We start from the raw sequence: 15,872 nt of genomic DNA on the forward strand, positions 1-15,872 counted from the left end.
CATTTTCCATAATCTTGGGTGATTCTGCAAGCTCTGTAAGGCACCTCCTGCAATTCTTTCCATGAAATGCCTCTTTATTTGAACTTTAGCTTAATTAACCCCATAGAAATTATATTTTGAAAATGTTTAAGCATATTGTCACAATTGATACAATTTAATGAAGTTTTGTGTTCGTTACCTTTAAAGATGGTTTAGTTCGAGGTTCTGTTTTCTGCCTGGTGAGCTTGTTTTGAATAAGCAATGACTGATCTGTACGAACATCATAATTCCCATGTTCTGAATCATCTGTGTACGTGTCTTTGTCCTTTCCTATCTCTGAAGAAAAAAATAAAATACAACAGGGAGCTCATTTTAGGTTACTGTGGAAAGAAACAGTAAAGCTACAGGCACGGTTGAATATTCCTTTGAAGTGTTCATTTTTAAATAACTTCCTTTCCTGCAAAAGCTTTATATTTGAAATGGTTGTCTTAAACTAGAAACAACTTATTTTTTAGTACAGAGCCTACTGAAAATGTTTTGCCATCATTATTCAAATTAAAAAGCCCACAAAGTTCTTCATTTTAGTTACAGACAACAACAACAACCAAAAAACGAAAAACAAAACTCTACAAAATGATAAAAGTAGACGTAGTAAACATTCAGATGGTTGACTCATAATTGAGGCATTACATATTACTGAAAATCTGCACATTAAGGTACCACAGTGACCACTTCAGAATGCAATTTGAGGTGTACCTGATGATGACAGAAAACAGCCGACACCACGAAAAAGTGCTTTCCTCTTTGGTGGTTTTATTTTTAACTACTCAACAAAAATATTTATAAGCATATTTCAATATTTCAGGTTGGATATTTGGAAAAATCTCGTGGCCAGATGCTGGAATGGGCTGCTCAGGGAGGTGGCTGAGTTACCATCCCTGGAGGTGCTCAAGAAATGTTTAGATGTTCTACTAAGGAACACAATTTAGTGGGGAAATATTGGTGGTAGGCAGACTGTTGGACTAAGTGATGTTGGAGGTTCTTTCCAACCTTGGCGATTCTATGATGATGCTATGAGTATTCCAACTGCAGGTAACTGAGAACCCTCAGAGCTTATTAGGACCAACTATTACAGGTTAGATTTCTCCACACCATCACAGCAGTCCCTCTGAATTAAGTTTCTGAGTCAGTCTATATGATTCTGCCAAAAGGGAGAAGTTTTTTTCAGATACTGAATTTCCTTGGACATTCTCCATCTAAAATATCATGACAAGACTCCCTCAGTAGCAATAAAATGGGGGATAATGCGTGCACACTATGGGATCATGCAATTTATATAGAATGCTGGTAAAATGTTTAGATTTGAAAAAAAAATATCTTAAAGATTAAAAAGATGGAATAATTATTCCCACACATCTCTGTCTAGAAAAAATTACAAATTGAAACTATTCAGGCAGAAAAGTTACTCACAAATCGTGAGCCAAGTTCTCATCTCAACTCTCACATCAACATGGGAAAAGTCAGAGGAACTGGGAACAGTATTTATCCCAGTAATTCTAAACCCTAAATAGAAGCCAAGAAACAAGCCATGGTTGCTGTGGGAACTGCAATCTTGAATTTCCTGAATTTTATATTCAGAAAAGCTCATCTGCAACAACAAAGTATTTTTCATTCAGTTGCTCAGCCAAATTCTCAACAGTAAATATTAAAGAAAAAAATAACCACAATTATCTCACGTAGCCTAAACAATTCTGAGAAGGAATATTAAACTGGAACAGTTACAGAGAACTGCTTTTCCTACTGTTTAGATACTTTCATAGTAATCGCACCAAATGAGCCTTCAGTAATTTCTGATGCTGATATTAACCTCAGTAAATTTGTGGAGGGACATTTTAATGTATTTTATAAATTATATATACATAGCCAATTTTGACTGTGAAAGCACCAAACTTGACTCTTAGCAAAATATTTCTCTCTAGACAACAAAAAGAATTAACACAAAGACTGCAGAATGCTTTAAAGTAGGAGGTATACAAGGTAGGAAACAGGATTCTTAAGTAAATGAGCTGACCTGACTTACTCCCAGATGTGACCAGCTCTTATATTTCCAAAGATCAAGAGCTTAGAAGAGAATCCAGTAAAATGAAAGGAAGGAAAATGTCCTCTAAAACCCAGTCTCTTATAGCCAGATAGGCTATCAGTGTTGAAAGAAACACTTCACTCATCTAAAAAAGTCTGTGTTTGTGAGCTAAGTTTTAACAGGATTAAACACTTTGAGTACATCTCACATTCCCCAAAAGTTGGGCAAAAGTTTTATTTAAATAATTCAGTTACGAAATGAGTTTCTCCTTAATGTTCAACATTCTTTCACATACTAAACATTGTTTAGTATTGACTGTGTTGTCAAGAACACAGCTTGTAAAGTGTACTACCCATTTTCTGGAAAAAAAGATTTACCTTCCATTTAAATATATGCTATCTTATATGAAATATATACCAAAAAGGTTTTAGTCACAACCTTTCCACACCCCTCAACAACAATAAGGAAATGTACAGTTAAAAATAATATAAAACTTACATAATAATACTTATTACATAATAATACTTAGTACATTTAAACATGACATTTTATGCACCAAAACCATTATCTCACAAGACAACAGTATCAAATATAGCAAAAATGGGAAGAATGATGATTAACACCTAGCATTCTATCACAGCAGTGTTTGTTACATCTGTATGAAAAAACATCATAGATAGCAGATGACAGATAGAAAATTTTAGAAAATGACCTCAGTGATGAAACTTTAAATTAAAAAATAGTCAATGTTGTCAGTGGCATTCCTCTATGAACAGGCTTTTTTTTGTGATAAGGTATCCACCACTTGTATTGAGAAAAAGAAAGATGAAGTTTCTCTTCTATAATTTTCCCTCTAAATCAAAATGACATTCCCCTAAGGATGAAATTATACAACGTAAATTACTTGAAACATGATGGCGTTTCTAGTTTCACCAATGCTTGCCACATTTTGTACAAATGCAGTCATTTAACTTCCTCAGCCTTTCTTAAGGAACTGCAGCTTTAAAACTTCCACTATTTTTATATAATTCTTTTCTATGAAGTAGCACTATTTTCTGCCTTCTATTCTTCCACAACCTTTGTTTGTTTTCTTTTCATTTCAACCACTATTTGGAATTGCCACAAGCCAAATCAAGATAATAACCCCAAATGCTGTGACTGGAGATGTACTGCCCAGAGGTGTTTTTAATGCAACATCCCCCAAAAAGCAGTGAAAAGGACTAAGAGTCTATTTGGCTTGCATTGTAAGTATCCATCTTTTAATTCAAACACGGAACCCTTATTTAGCTGTAGCTCCACAAAACATGATGAGAAAACCTTGTCCACCTCGAGCTCTTCACTCTGTGCTGTGGGAAAGCTACTGTTTACCAAATTTTATTTTATTTTTCTATTTCCCATCATACCTTCCCTGGCCTATGACAACCAACTGAATGGTTAATGCCAAGAACAAGTGTCAGCTAAAGTTGCCCTTGTAGCTTTTGGATAGACTCTGGTGCCCATCACCAGCTAACCTCCCTTCTCTGGGGAGGAGGAGAATGCAGGCAAAGTGCCACTAGAGAAAAAAAGCAAGTCCAGTTCATATTGCTCTAGAACTTCAGGTTGTTTTTCTTTTGTTTGGTTGTTGTTTTTTGTTTTTAACTTTTGAGGGAATTGGCTAACAGTTACCAAACCACTCTCAGTGATGTCTGAAAAGTCATGAAATCCTGGTGGAGTAACTGGAATACTATATGGTGTACATGCTGTAGAAAATTTTTCACCTGTATATCTACACTTACAAACCAAAGAGGAGCACAGCTGATAAGTGCAGTCTTTTCTTAGTATACAGTTTCTCACACAGATGTAACCATTACACAGAATATACATCATTTTCACAAGGACAGTCAGTAGGTTTTTATGGTCTCTGGTGGAGGTAAAATGGTATGCAGAATTTGTACAAGCAGATTAAATGCCAAAAGTACTTAGATTTTGGACCTCATTATTATTTTTTTAGATGAACTCTTTCACTTAGTTGCACCACATTCCAAAATACATTATCAGTGAACATTGGAGCAGAGAAAACTCCAGAGAGTGCTGAGAGCAGCCTTTCAGTATTCAAAGGGGGGTCTACAAAACATGAAAGGACAGACCTTTAGCAGAGTCTGTGGTGATAGGATGAGGAGAGATGGTTTCAAACCAAAAGTGGGGAGATATAAAGGGGACATGAGGAAGAGGTGGGGAGGTACTGGAATGTATTGCCCAGAGAGGCAGTGGATGCCCAGTCCTTGGCGATGTTCAAGGTCAGGCTGGATGGGGCACTGAGTATCTGATGGAGCTGTAGGTGCCCCTGTTCAGTGCAGGGGAGTTGGGCCAGATGACCTTTAAGGATTTCTCTCAACTCAAAAAAAACTCCACAATTCTAACAGATCACAGAACTGCATCATTCATGCTGCTGTCTCCCCAGGCATGAACAAGATCTAGGCTGAGAAATGGACAATGCTCTCAGACAGAATCATAGAATGGCTTGGGTTGGAAGGGACACCAAGAATCACTGAGTTCTAGCCTCCCTCTCACAGATAGGGCCTCCAACCTCCAGATCTGGCACAAGACCAGGTTGCCCATGGCTCCATCCAACCTGGTCTTGAATACCAAAACAAACTTGAATTCAAGACCAGGTTTGATGGAACTCTGGGCACCCTGATCTTGAATACCTCCAGGGATGGAGCATCCACTACCTCTCTGAGCAGCCTGTGCCAGTGCCTCACCACCCTCTCTGTAAAGAACTTCTCTCTGATATCCAGTCTAAACCTTCCCTCCTTGAGCTTAACATCTTTCCTGCTTTGGGGACTCCAGACCTGTATACAGTACTCCAGATGGGGCCTTAGGAGGGCAGAGTAAAGAGGGACAATCACCTCCCTGCCCTTGCTGACCATCCCTCTTCTGATAGAGCCACATAGGAGTACGTAGAGTATATTATAAATTGTCCTAATGTCTCAACACAGTCAGCATAGATGTGATCACCCTTACTCACGCAAACACTGTCTGAAGATCAAACAAGTTTCTTAAGTGTTATTTTATTTGCTAATGAGGCAGCTGACACAAACTGCCAAATAAGAGAAAACTAAATACTTTTTATATCTAAATCCCAAAAGCCAATTTCTATTGATTTTATTATCCATTATTCATTTTCGACATCTTATTTGAAATGAGACATTTCAGCTTGCTATTGTTCTGTATACACTAGCACAGTTTAGAAAGCTATTTACATGTACATATTTCTCTTAGAATGAGCAGATTGAATTTTCCAGTTAACAAGCTGACTGGGCAGCTGGCAGGTTTTTCACCTGGTCTTCCAATATGGCCTGACTTCTGAATTCTTTAGCTATATGTGATTTTTAAAGGCATTAATCTATTCCATTATAAAAAATCTCTTTGTGAATGTGGCTCAAAGGGACATAAAGGAACTCAAACCTGCCAACATTAATGACAAAAATTTTAAATGGACCTAGCAGATGAAAAAACAGGCTGCATATCTATCCAAATATTTCTGCTGTCCTCCTATTCCTGATACTAAGCCCAAAGGTTGTTGTGAGAAAAGACCAGACTGCTCAGTGGATGATTATTTCCAATTTTTGTGAATATTTGCATCTTACAGTTTTTTTTTTCATCTTTACCATGAATTGCAGGAGAGACGAAATCTCATGTATGGCAAGAAACAAGGGCTGCTCTAAAAAAAAAAACAACTTTTTTTTTACTGAATTAAGTATAATAAATTCTCCTGCAAACCATACCAATTCCTTTCAGCTCAACTCAAGAGCAGTTCATTTCAGTTCAACTATAAACAATTTCTAACTTCTCTTAAACTCAGTCAACTGATTGACAAAGCATGCTCAAAACTCCAAAAAGGTACGTAATAACCACCTCCTACAATTTTAAGAGGTTACTGAAGAGGATTTTTCATAACTATTCATAAAGGTAAAATTCTAGTACAAATAAACACTGCATATTCATCAAAACTGTTTACATACGGACTCCTGCTAGAGAAGACTGACAGCCAAAGTTGTAAATGTTAAGCAAGAAAGTTTCAGCTTCTTTTTGCATATGATGGTCTTTGAAAACAAATAAATGTTTTATTATCAATAGCTGCAGTAAGCACAGAAATTCACACTATATGTTACAGAAGCTCAGGGCCTTCTTTCCTTGTATTTACTGACCCATCAAACTCAAACTGATGGCCTTAAACAGGCAGGGGACAAAGTGAAAATTCATCATGTCCTTGATTGCTTTTGTCTGTTAGCTGTAACAAAGGTGTTGTAACTTGCCTCCTTCACAAATCCATCATTTCTGACTAAAGAAATGCAACATATTCACGGCTTATCTACAGGCAGCTGAAATAAAGGAGAATGTTTTTGGTGAACTTTTATCTGCTGTCTACTTATCCTCTTCTCAGAAGAAGGAAGAAATTATGGACAGTTATGATTCCGAAAGAAGAGAAAGCCATTTGGTCTGTTTCCACGATAGAGCCTAATTAGAAATTCACCACATTCACTTAATTCAGCATTCTTTCATGTCCTCAGGAGAGTAGTTTGAAAAGATTTCCTAAGACAATGATACCCATTAATCAGCCTACTTTGCAGACTCCGTCAAAATGCCAAAGCACCAGCTAAATCACAGAGCAGAGCTGTGTCATTCTCATCTTCATGATCAAAGTTCAAGCAGCAATACTCCTCCTTTTTCCATCTTCATTTTTATTTGGTTGGTTGGTTTTGTTTAAAAGTACCTTTAACTGTCTCAGATTTACCTTGGTGAGCTTCACTGATAATGATGATATTGTCATAGAACTTCCAAAGTTGGAAAAGACCTCCAAGATCATCCAGTCCAGCCATTCACCTATCACCAATATTTCCACTAAACAATGTCCCTCAGTACAACATCTAAATGTTTCTTGAACTCTTCCAGGGACGGTGACTCCACCACCTCTCTGTACAGCCAGTTCCAGCTCCTGACTGGAGACACCTCAATTGACACAAGCAAATAAATGTACCACATTAGAAAAGGCTACCATTTAAACAACGTTTCTGTCCCTTCAAAGACTATAGCTGTAGTCAGAAGAGGAGAACATCCACTAAAAATTTAATATAATTTTGATCAGTTGAGACTCAATCCATCTTTTCCTCAATCTCTCAATCCTCTATATTTCATTTCAGGTGAAAACTAAGTTACATCAATGAGAAATAGTACATCATTTACCAAGAGAAAAAATTACTGTTGCCATACATAAGTATGCAATAATATCACTTTAAATAAATTAGTTTAAATACATTGGGAAAAAAGAACAGGATGAAGAAAGTGCCTGCCTCATCAATAAAACCAATGACATTGGGAGGTGGTAGTGTTTCAGCTGGAACCTCACTGAGATGCATGGTATTCTTATACCATCTTTATGCCAAGTTTTTATACTCTGTTATGATTTTGGAACATTTTTATTTTGGTTCAGAGGAAGTATCAATTTCCCTCACATTTCTAATAGCTACTTCTTTAGGAGACCCTGAAGAACTTTATCATATATTTCAGGAAGCAAGTCAAATCAATAGAAAAACATGAGAAAAGGAAAAAATAGCTTTCTGAAAGCAAATCTCTTTCCTTCAGCGTGAAGCAATCATTTTTAGTTTGGTGCTATGTTGACTGTAAGCAAAAGGAGCTTTCACAGTAGTTATGCATGGTACAGAGAAACTTTTATGTATTTCAAATATATCAACAGAGAATTTCAAAATTAATTTTGGAACCTGCAAATTATTTGTTTTGTGTGTATATACAGACTCACTCTGCACTTGTAAGGAAGGGTTTATTCTGAGACTTCTTTTCTACTTTCGTTGGCATTAAGTATCAAAACAGCATAAATTCATGTACAAATATATCCCAATTACAGCTTTTTAATTATTATTACTTTTTTAATCCCACTGGAATACTTCATGGATGGAGCAAAAGCAACAGAAACGCACACATGGCAATACTGAACAAAATATATGTTTATATATACAACAATTTCAAGAGGGTTCAGAAAAGCATTTCAAAGCAATTGTATTATGAACTACTGTTACAGAAAAGGGTTACATCAACTGCAAAAGTAAATACTTCTGTCCTTATATATTGTTGGCTCAAAATGTGATAAAGCGTTAGGAAACTTTCTGAAATGTCTCCCTTAAAGTACATAAGACAGCACATGTTTCTTTTGTCTCCTATTTAAAAAAAACCAAAAAAACAACCTACCTGGCACTTCAGGATAAGTATGGCCTTTCCACACTTAAACGCCACAAGTGTAACTGAAACATCAGTATCAGTTATTTGTTATTATTTCAGTTCAGACATAAACTTACCTAAAAACGGATCACTGTATTCTGTAGTAGACAGCTTGAGCAAGTTGCTTTCCAAAGTCTCCATCACTTTAGCTGGAAGAAATACAACAGTCATATCAGTATACACACATAATACACACTTCTAAAGCTGTCAATGACTCAAAAAAAATTCATGCTGCAGTTTTAATGAGTATCTCCCACTAGCAGAAAAAAAAAAGACTTTCTTCCTAAGAGAAGTTTCCCTTGGTAGAATAACATTTTGCAGTAACATTTACTCCCTATCAACATTAAGGAAGTATTTCTCAAAATTTAGTAGCAGAAAAAAAGTTGTGTTCATTTACTCAGTGCAGCTTCACACAGAGCTGACAATAGTGTTTGGCAATAGTTAGCAATAGGGTACACAAGCAATGGCTGGGATCTCCTGCTGGACTAGTCTATCTGTTAATTCATGTTTATTTTAACATAAATCCTAAACTAAAAGCAATTTCTTCATTCAACACAAGGTAAAATTCATAGGGATTTTCTGCATTTTCTTTCATTTTCCTCATACCACTCTCCCTCAGTGTGTGACAGTCAATGAACCAGTTTGCTCCCACATATTCATACTGATATCTACTGCAGAAAGCCCAGTATTTATTTTTAACTCTCTCCCCTAGGAGAGACTAATGAAACTCTCATGCTGTTTCACAGCATATGTCAGAACTTCCTTGTCTTGTTTTCAGTGAGCAAACACAAGCTTGTAATTCAGTAAAATAAAACAAAAACACATTTAAGACTCATTTTAAGCACTATAGAGATTATGCTCTAGAATTCAACAGCAAGGTTCTTCTAGAGATTGTGGGCAACTCTGCCACTATCTCTTTAACAAGTTGGAAGATATCTAAACAAAGTGAAGATTATCAAATGTCCTTGTAATTTAATGGAAGTTGCTTAAAAATTATATCTAAGACCACAGAATACAGGGGTTGGAAGGGGCTTTTAGAGATCACTGAGCCCAACTCTCTGCTAAAGCAGGCTCCCTACACAGGCTAAACAGGAAAGCATCCAGGCAGGTTTTGAATATCTCCAGAGAAGGACATTGCAGTCTCTCTGAATAGCCTGTTCCAGTGCTCTGTTACCGTCAAAGTCAAGAAGCTTTTCCTCATATTCATATGAAACATCACTTGTTTCAGTTTGTGCCCATTTCTTGTCCTATCGCTGGGCACCACTGAAAAGTGCCTGCTACCCAACAATTTGATTCCTCCCTATTACATATTTATAAGCGTTGGTATGATCTCCCCTCAGACTTCTCTTTTTCAGGCTGAACAGTCCCATGTCTCTCAACCTGCCCTCATAAGGGAGAAGCTCCAGGCCCATAATCATCTCTCTGGCTCTTGGCTAGTCTCTCCAGCAGTTCTTTGTCTTTCTTGAACTGGGGAGCCCAGAATTGGACACAGCACTCCAGATGCAGCCTCACCAAGCCAGAGTTCAGGGGAAGGATCACCTCCCTTAACCTGCTGACCACGCTCTTCATAATGTACCCCTGGATACCACTGGCCCTCTTGACCAGAAGGGCACGCTGCTGGCTCCTTTCCAGCAGATCAGCCCAAGATACCACTGGACACTCAACAGTGATCCCTTCCACTGCCAGTGTGGAACAAGATGCTGAGAGACAACAGCCTCTTACCTCGTTCTGACACTACATCAACGGTAGCTGTAGATGTCCCTGCACTCAGAGGCTGAGGCTGTACACGATTTGGTTGCAGAAACGAAGAATGCTTGCTCAGACTCTGAGGATGTGTTTGGCTCTGTGCTAAGCATGGCATAGATCTTCTAGAGGGTTTCAATGGGTGCTCCCTCACCGTCTCACTCTTGCTTGTATTCATACCTGAAGAAGTGAAAAGAAAAAGCACAAAGCTCTGTTGTATTACACAATAACAAAGAAAGACTACCAATTAATTATGAAAATTCAAGGTTTCATCCAACTAATAAGCAACTCTCCAACTAAATCAAAATGTCTTGATATTTAATTTTGAAGAACACCAAGCTGTGTACAGAATCTAGGAATTCTTTACCCACCCTTCTATCAATAAAAACAATCACATTCACAATATACTTAATGATGTAATTCTGTGGTACATATGCCTTAAAGTCATTAGGGCAGTACTCTAGTGTCCACTTCATTACAGTCATTTACCAAACAGAATGTAGAAAATGAAAATCCTCAAAGAAAAAGCATAACAAAAGAACAACGGAATAGGTAACAAACTAGTTGAAGAGAATGGAAATCTCACTCTTTTTTTCTGAGTTTGCCCCATGTTAACATTACAACTCCATGTTGTAATGGTTAGCAAGTTCTCTGCTGTACGTCCTTATTGGTGACAGAACAAACAACACAATAGCTGCTCATACTGTGTGCCTGGAAACAAGAAACTGTCCATTCTTCCTAGATCCTAGATGCTTGCAGTATCGGGCATTAAGATTGTTACCAGTCATTTAAAAATCTGGACATGTTCACTCATTAAATCTCTTTATGTTGTTTCCCTTTATGTTAATTGTAATGCTCATTAAGACTAAATAGCAATAACACAATAATTTTTTAAATTTCTTCTTTTTCTATGGATTCACAGGGGAACAGTAAATAATCCAAGTACACTTGTCTAGGCAAGCAGAACCAATGATGCTTTATTGACAAGAAATAAGGGGGATAAAATATATGATTATTGTCACTCTACTTCAAAGACTCTTTGCCAGGGTGCTCAGAGTCTGCCTTTGCCCAACTCACAGTGCTCAGAACTTCCCCTGTCATCAACCCACTACAGAATCTTTCATCGGCACACACTGATAATATGCATTATCATCTTTGTTGATATCATCAGTCTTAAAGCGTAAGATTTAGACTTTAATACACTGCAGGAACATTATTCTTTATTACCCCACGCATTATGAAAAGGTCTCATATTACTTTAATTACACAAAACTACAGATACGTAAACATGAAAATTTAATAGCAATTAAAATACACATACTCATTGCATAGTAGATAATTCACATGAAAGCAAGAGTCATTACATACAATAACCTGCTTTACTATCTGCATTGCCCTTATTTTGTTTCTTGCTACTGAAAGTTCAATATCTTGTTTCTCTTTTTAGAAGCACTTGATACTGCTTGCTACAGGGAAGGAACTTCTTGGAGAACTAGCTCTTCCTATGGAAATACGAACACTGAAAGAGAATGCCTCAATAAATGCTCAGTATTGAGTTTTCTGTGTCAAAAACGAATTAGTTTGTCTCAAAATGACAACTCGCTGTGCTTCGCTTAACTATTAAAAGCAACATGGCAAAGATTTGAAAAATAGCAAGGGAATGATTGGAATGGGAAAATAATATCCCATCACTTATTAGTAGCACATATTTCTTGTTTGGATACTAAATCTTACAATGTATGTTACAAGTAATACACGTCGGCCAACACATTGGGTCCTCTCAAAACATTCTTTTTGAATAAATGTCACACACCTGTTTAATTCAGCGTTAAAGTTTGAATGTTGTGAAACTGATTCTCAGTATTTTCAAAAAACTGCCCTATGTATTTTCAGAGGGCACGACAAAAGTCAAGCATTTTCTCAAATGCTAAGTTTAAATGTACATTTTACCTCTTCGATGGATTTTCTTATGGCTTGCGTACAGAGAACGCTGAGGCTTTCTGTCTGCGTGGGGCCAACAGATCTGTGATTGCTGTACACAATGTCAAGAATCCTCAAAAGATTAGTGGAGAGAGTCCATTTTACTACGCTATTTCTCTGCTGTAATTACAGCGTAATTTACTCTGCAGCAAATTCTTCTAAATCTTTATCTCCTAGTGCTGTACTTTACCCTCTCCAATTGTGCTGGAATGAAATGGGAAACAGAAATATCTCTGCTGCTTGGAGTGCCATGAATTTCTGAGCCATCTTCTTCAAAAAAATCAGTGCAGCTTGAAGAAAGTTGTACATCTCTTCTCTGAAACTCAGCATAGGAGTCCACGATGAAAGGCCTTTGATTAGCAGCCTACTTCTGGTATTTACCTGCAATGGCTAAGGGTTGAAAAGGTCTTTCATTTCATGACTTTCCCAATTTTTTTTTGCTCAATTCAGCGCTAATTTGAGGTTAAGGCAGACAGAGGTAAGCTCCTGCTGCCTCCAAAGGTACCACAGGTCATTCAATAATTATGAGTGGACAGGACTCTGCTTCTTAATGCCTCTGAAACGAAGGCTCTGTGCCAACAGCACAAGGAGGGGCACTGGGTTATGGCCCCAACCTCATCCTGCTCAAACACAGCTGACCAGGCAATGTCTGCCATGCTGCCCAGACGGGTTTATGAGACCAAAGCTATGCCAGCTAGAGGAATGCATCCTCCAGCATAATACAGAAAGATGGATTTGGTAATTATACTGGATAGCTTTAACACTCAGTTTCTTGAGCAGTCGTATATGATCAGTAATCATGGATCCTACTGCATCATTGGAACTGCTGGCAAAAAAAATGTTTCCATCCTTATTGAAACCACTATATGTAACAAGATGAGTCATTCTATTACAAAAAAATATAAGGTAACGCAAATAATACACACTGTCATTCAATTTTAACAACAATTTAAGTGATCTGTATATTTTAAAAAGTACAATTATTTTATAAGACTGCCTCAATTTAAATGAAAATTACTTCCTTTGCATCTCTTACTGTATATTCCTCTGTGCCTTTTCATACAGACTCCTTTACACAAAGGAGCTTCTGCTTGTGCAGAGTGAGTCACAGCAGAATAATCTCGTGGCACATTTACACACAGTTGCATGATCTGCTTTCACAATGCAAATTTAATATATTAATCCATTCTCTGCTGGAGTGTCCTAGTCCAGTTCCACAACCTGTGAGCTTTGGTGGCATTTGCTGTTCCATGCCAATGCTTACTCATCTCTGACATACCAACAGCTTGTGGCTGACATCATAAAGAAGGTCACTGAACTGATTTACTGCAATTACTCTTCCTTCCTCTCCTACATAGGGGTGTTTTCTCAAACCTGGACCTTTCCCACTGCGACATTACAACAATAATTGCCATGTCAGGCATATTTGGAACTGCTATAAAGGACAAGAAACTACTTGTCAAATTTATGGGAGACGTGGGATTTCAATGAAGGAAATCCTAATGACCTGCACAAAAGTTTTGGAACGTGGTGAAAATGACTATTGTGCTTATTATAGCAATATTAGCACAGCAGCAAGATTGTTGAAACAAAGGATTAAGATTGCTATCAGACAGGCAAGACTTGAAAAATAGTTTGTTTTTTTTTCTGTTTAAACAGCATCTAATTCATCCTTCCCTGCAGAATATTTCTCCAGCACTTAGCATGAGCATGGATACGAGCACAGGATGACTAAAGAAATTTTTCACATAGGAGAAAAGGGTGCTTAAAGTTTCTGGTTTGATCAAATCCTGCCTTTTATTTTAGCACTTTTGCCTTAAAGGGTGTTTCTTCTGAGGGAAAACAGGGGATTCCTGCTATGTAAGCAAATCCCTGCATGGCTCAAAGCCAGGATAGCCAGCTGTACTACATCTCACAGCTCCCTGGCAGGGCAGGCAGGAAGGATGGAGCTTCAGCGTGATGAGCTTTCCTGATGGTTAAATCAGCATGCACAATTTAATGCACACTTAACTTTCTGCCAATCTAGAAAAATTTCAAACAAAACCAGCTCTCAGATGCCTCCAGGTTTTGGTCAGTAGAAAGAAAGAAGTGGAAGATTCTCCTATGCCTCCTTCTGTGAAATACAGTTAATAATTTCTATTAAGAGCAGGGAAAAGATCATTTTACATTTCAGGAACTCTGAACTGTATCTGAGAGAAGTTTTATAGGTAGCCCATATGCACTGTTAACCTAATACTGGAAGCACACTCAGAAAGACTTGATTGGTGCTAGTGTAAAAAAGAATAACCTAAAGTCTATTGCCCATATAATCCAGCATAAATCTTAGCTTGAAGCAGGAGTAATTACTATAAAAGTCAAATCTATAGCTTTACAGAGTATGTAATGATGTCCACAATCAATGTCAACAACACACAGATCTCAACAACAGCTCACATAATCAAAAGCATTTCTTGATAAAAGGACTTTCTGAATTGTAAAAAACAAAAACAACTTCAAATGCAACACGTAACTAATTAAAATGAAGCATCATTCAAGAAGCACAGAGAGAAGTTGGAATTTCAAGCGTCAATGTCATCATTATTACATTGTCTAGTAAAATGCAATGCAAAGAAAAGATTGCAATAGTTTTCAAGACATTTATGATTCTACATATTTCTACAGAGGAAGAATAAACCAGCTCCATTCTGAAGAGCACGATAACATTTAGGTTTCAGTAACCAATGGGTGTAATAGGTACTTACTGCTAATGAATACACTTACTCTGATTGGCAGCTGTAACCTCCGAAAGGAAACCTAGCAGATGATCATTTCTCTATTAAACTCTGGGAAATCATAACTAAAAGATATAATAATGAAGAAACAATAATTTGCTGTAGTAACAGCAAATACTAGTTCTCATCTGTTTGAAGTACCTCAGCAAATACTGAGGATATTCAGTTTCACCAAGTTGATTTATAATTAAGCAAGCTTATGAACTCCAGTTTTCTAAGGTATGTTTTCAAATTGCCTTTTCCATTATGAAATGAGCAGGTCAACATTATTTCTTTTAAATGTTCAAACGCAGCCACTGTGTGAGTAAAACTCCTAGGCTAGCCAGAAAATGTCTCTGAACAAACGTAACAGACTGTGATGGTATTTTTCATTGTCATCCCACATTTTAAATTCATTTATGAAGGTGTTCATGATATAATGAGATTTAATGATATTGTCAGTCATGCTTTTGAAGACTGTTTCCATTTAATGCCATTATTTTACTCTTTTTATTTTGTTTTGAATTTACAAGCACTGTGGCAGAGGAATACAAACATCTAAGTACACTGTATGTATCATATTTTCATCACATTTCTGTTTCCTAAGGTAGACAAGGCAAGAAATAAACTTCAGCTTCAGTTTTCATTAGCATAGCTAATGAAAGGGAAAGGAATTAGTAGGATCAGCTGCATGGTCTTCAGTAAGACAAGCAATTGATAATTTGTTTACTTTTCTGATGAGCAATGTAGAAAGAGTGACCAATCGGAACCAGTTTCTCCTCCATATCAACTGTTCTCTAAATCTTTTTCATGTCTGTAATTGTTTTTGACCATTATTAAACTCGGTAGCTCAAGTCAATTAAATGTACAAACATAAAGGAAATGCCTATGGTATGTAGACAAATTTTTAAAGTGATCTTTTTTCTCTTTTTAAGTGTTGTTTTTATTTCAGAGGAGTGAATTTTAACAGCTCCAACTTCTCAAGCTGTATGTTAGGAAGAATTACACTGAGGAAAGAATATTTATGGAAGTAATCTACAATCTTTTCCATAGATGCAAAAGGA

General features: G+C 37.0%; 1 protein-coding gene across 5 annotated transcripts in view; it reads right to left on the minus strand.

Moving 5' to 3' along the window:
• Positions 1-15,872, minus strand: part of ANO3 (anoctamin 3) — a 172,054-nt gene that overhangs the window by 65,905 nt on the left and 90,277 nt on the right. For all 5 annotated transcript variants that reach the window (XM_090140178.1, XM_090140177.1, XM_090140179.1 and 2 more), the window contains 3 exons: positions 10,058-10,258; positions 8,413-8,484; positions 179-315 (listed from right to left, as the gene is read on the minus strand). In XM_090140178.1, coding sequence (XP_089996304.1) covers positions 179-315; positions 8,413-8,484; positions 10,058-10,258 — 410 coding nt within the window. The remainder of the gene's footprint in view (positions 1-178; positions 316-8,412; positions 8,485-10,057; positions 10,259-15,872) is intronic.

Source organism: Phasianus colchicus, chromosome 5 (assembly GCF_987193195.1).
Source record: "Phasianus colchicus chromosome 5, bPhaCol1.hap1.1, whole genome shotgun sequence".
Taxonomy (NCBI): domain Eukaryota; kingdom Metazoa; phylum Chordata; class Aves; order Galliformes; family Phasianidae; genus Phasianus; species Phasianus colchicus.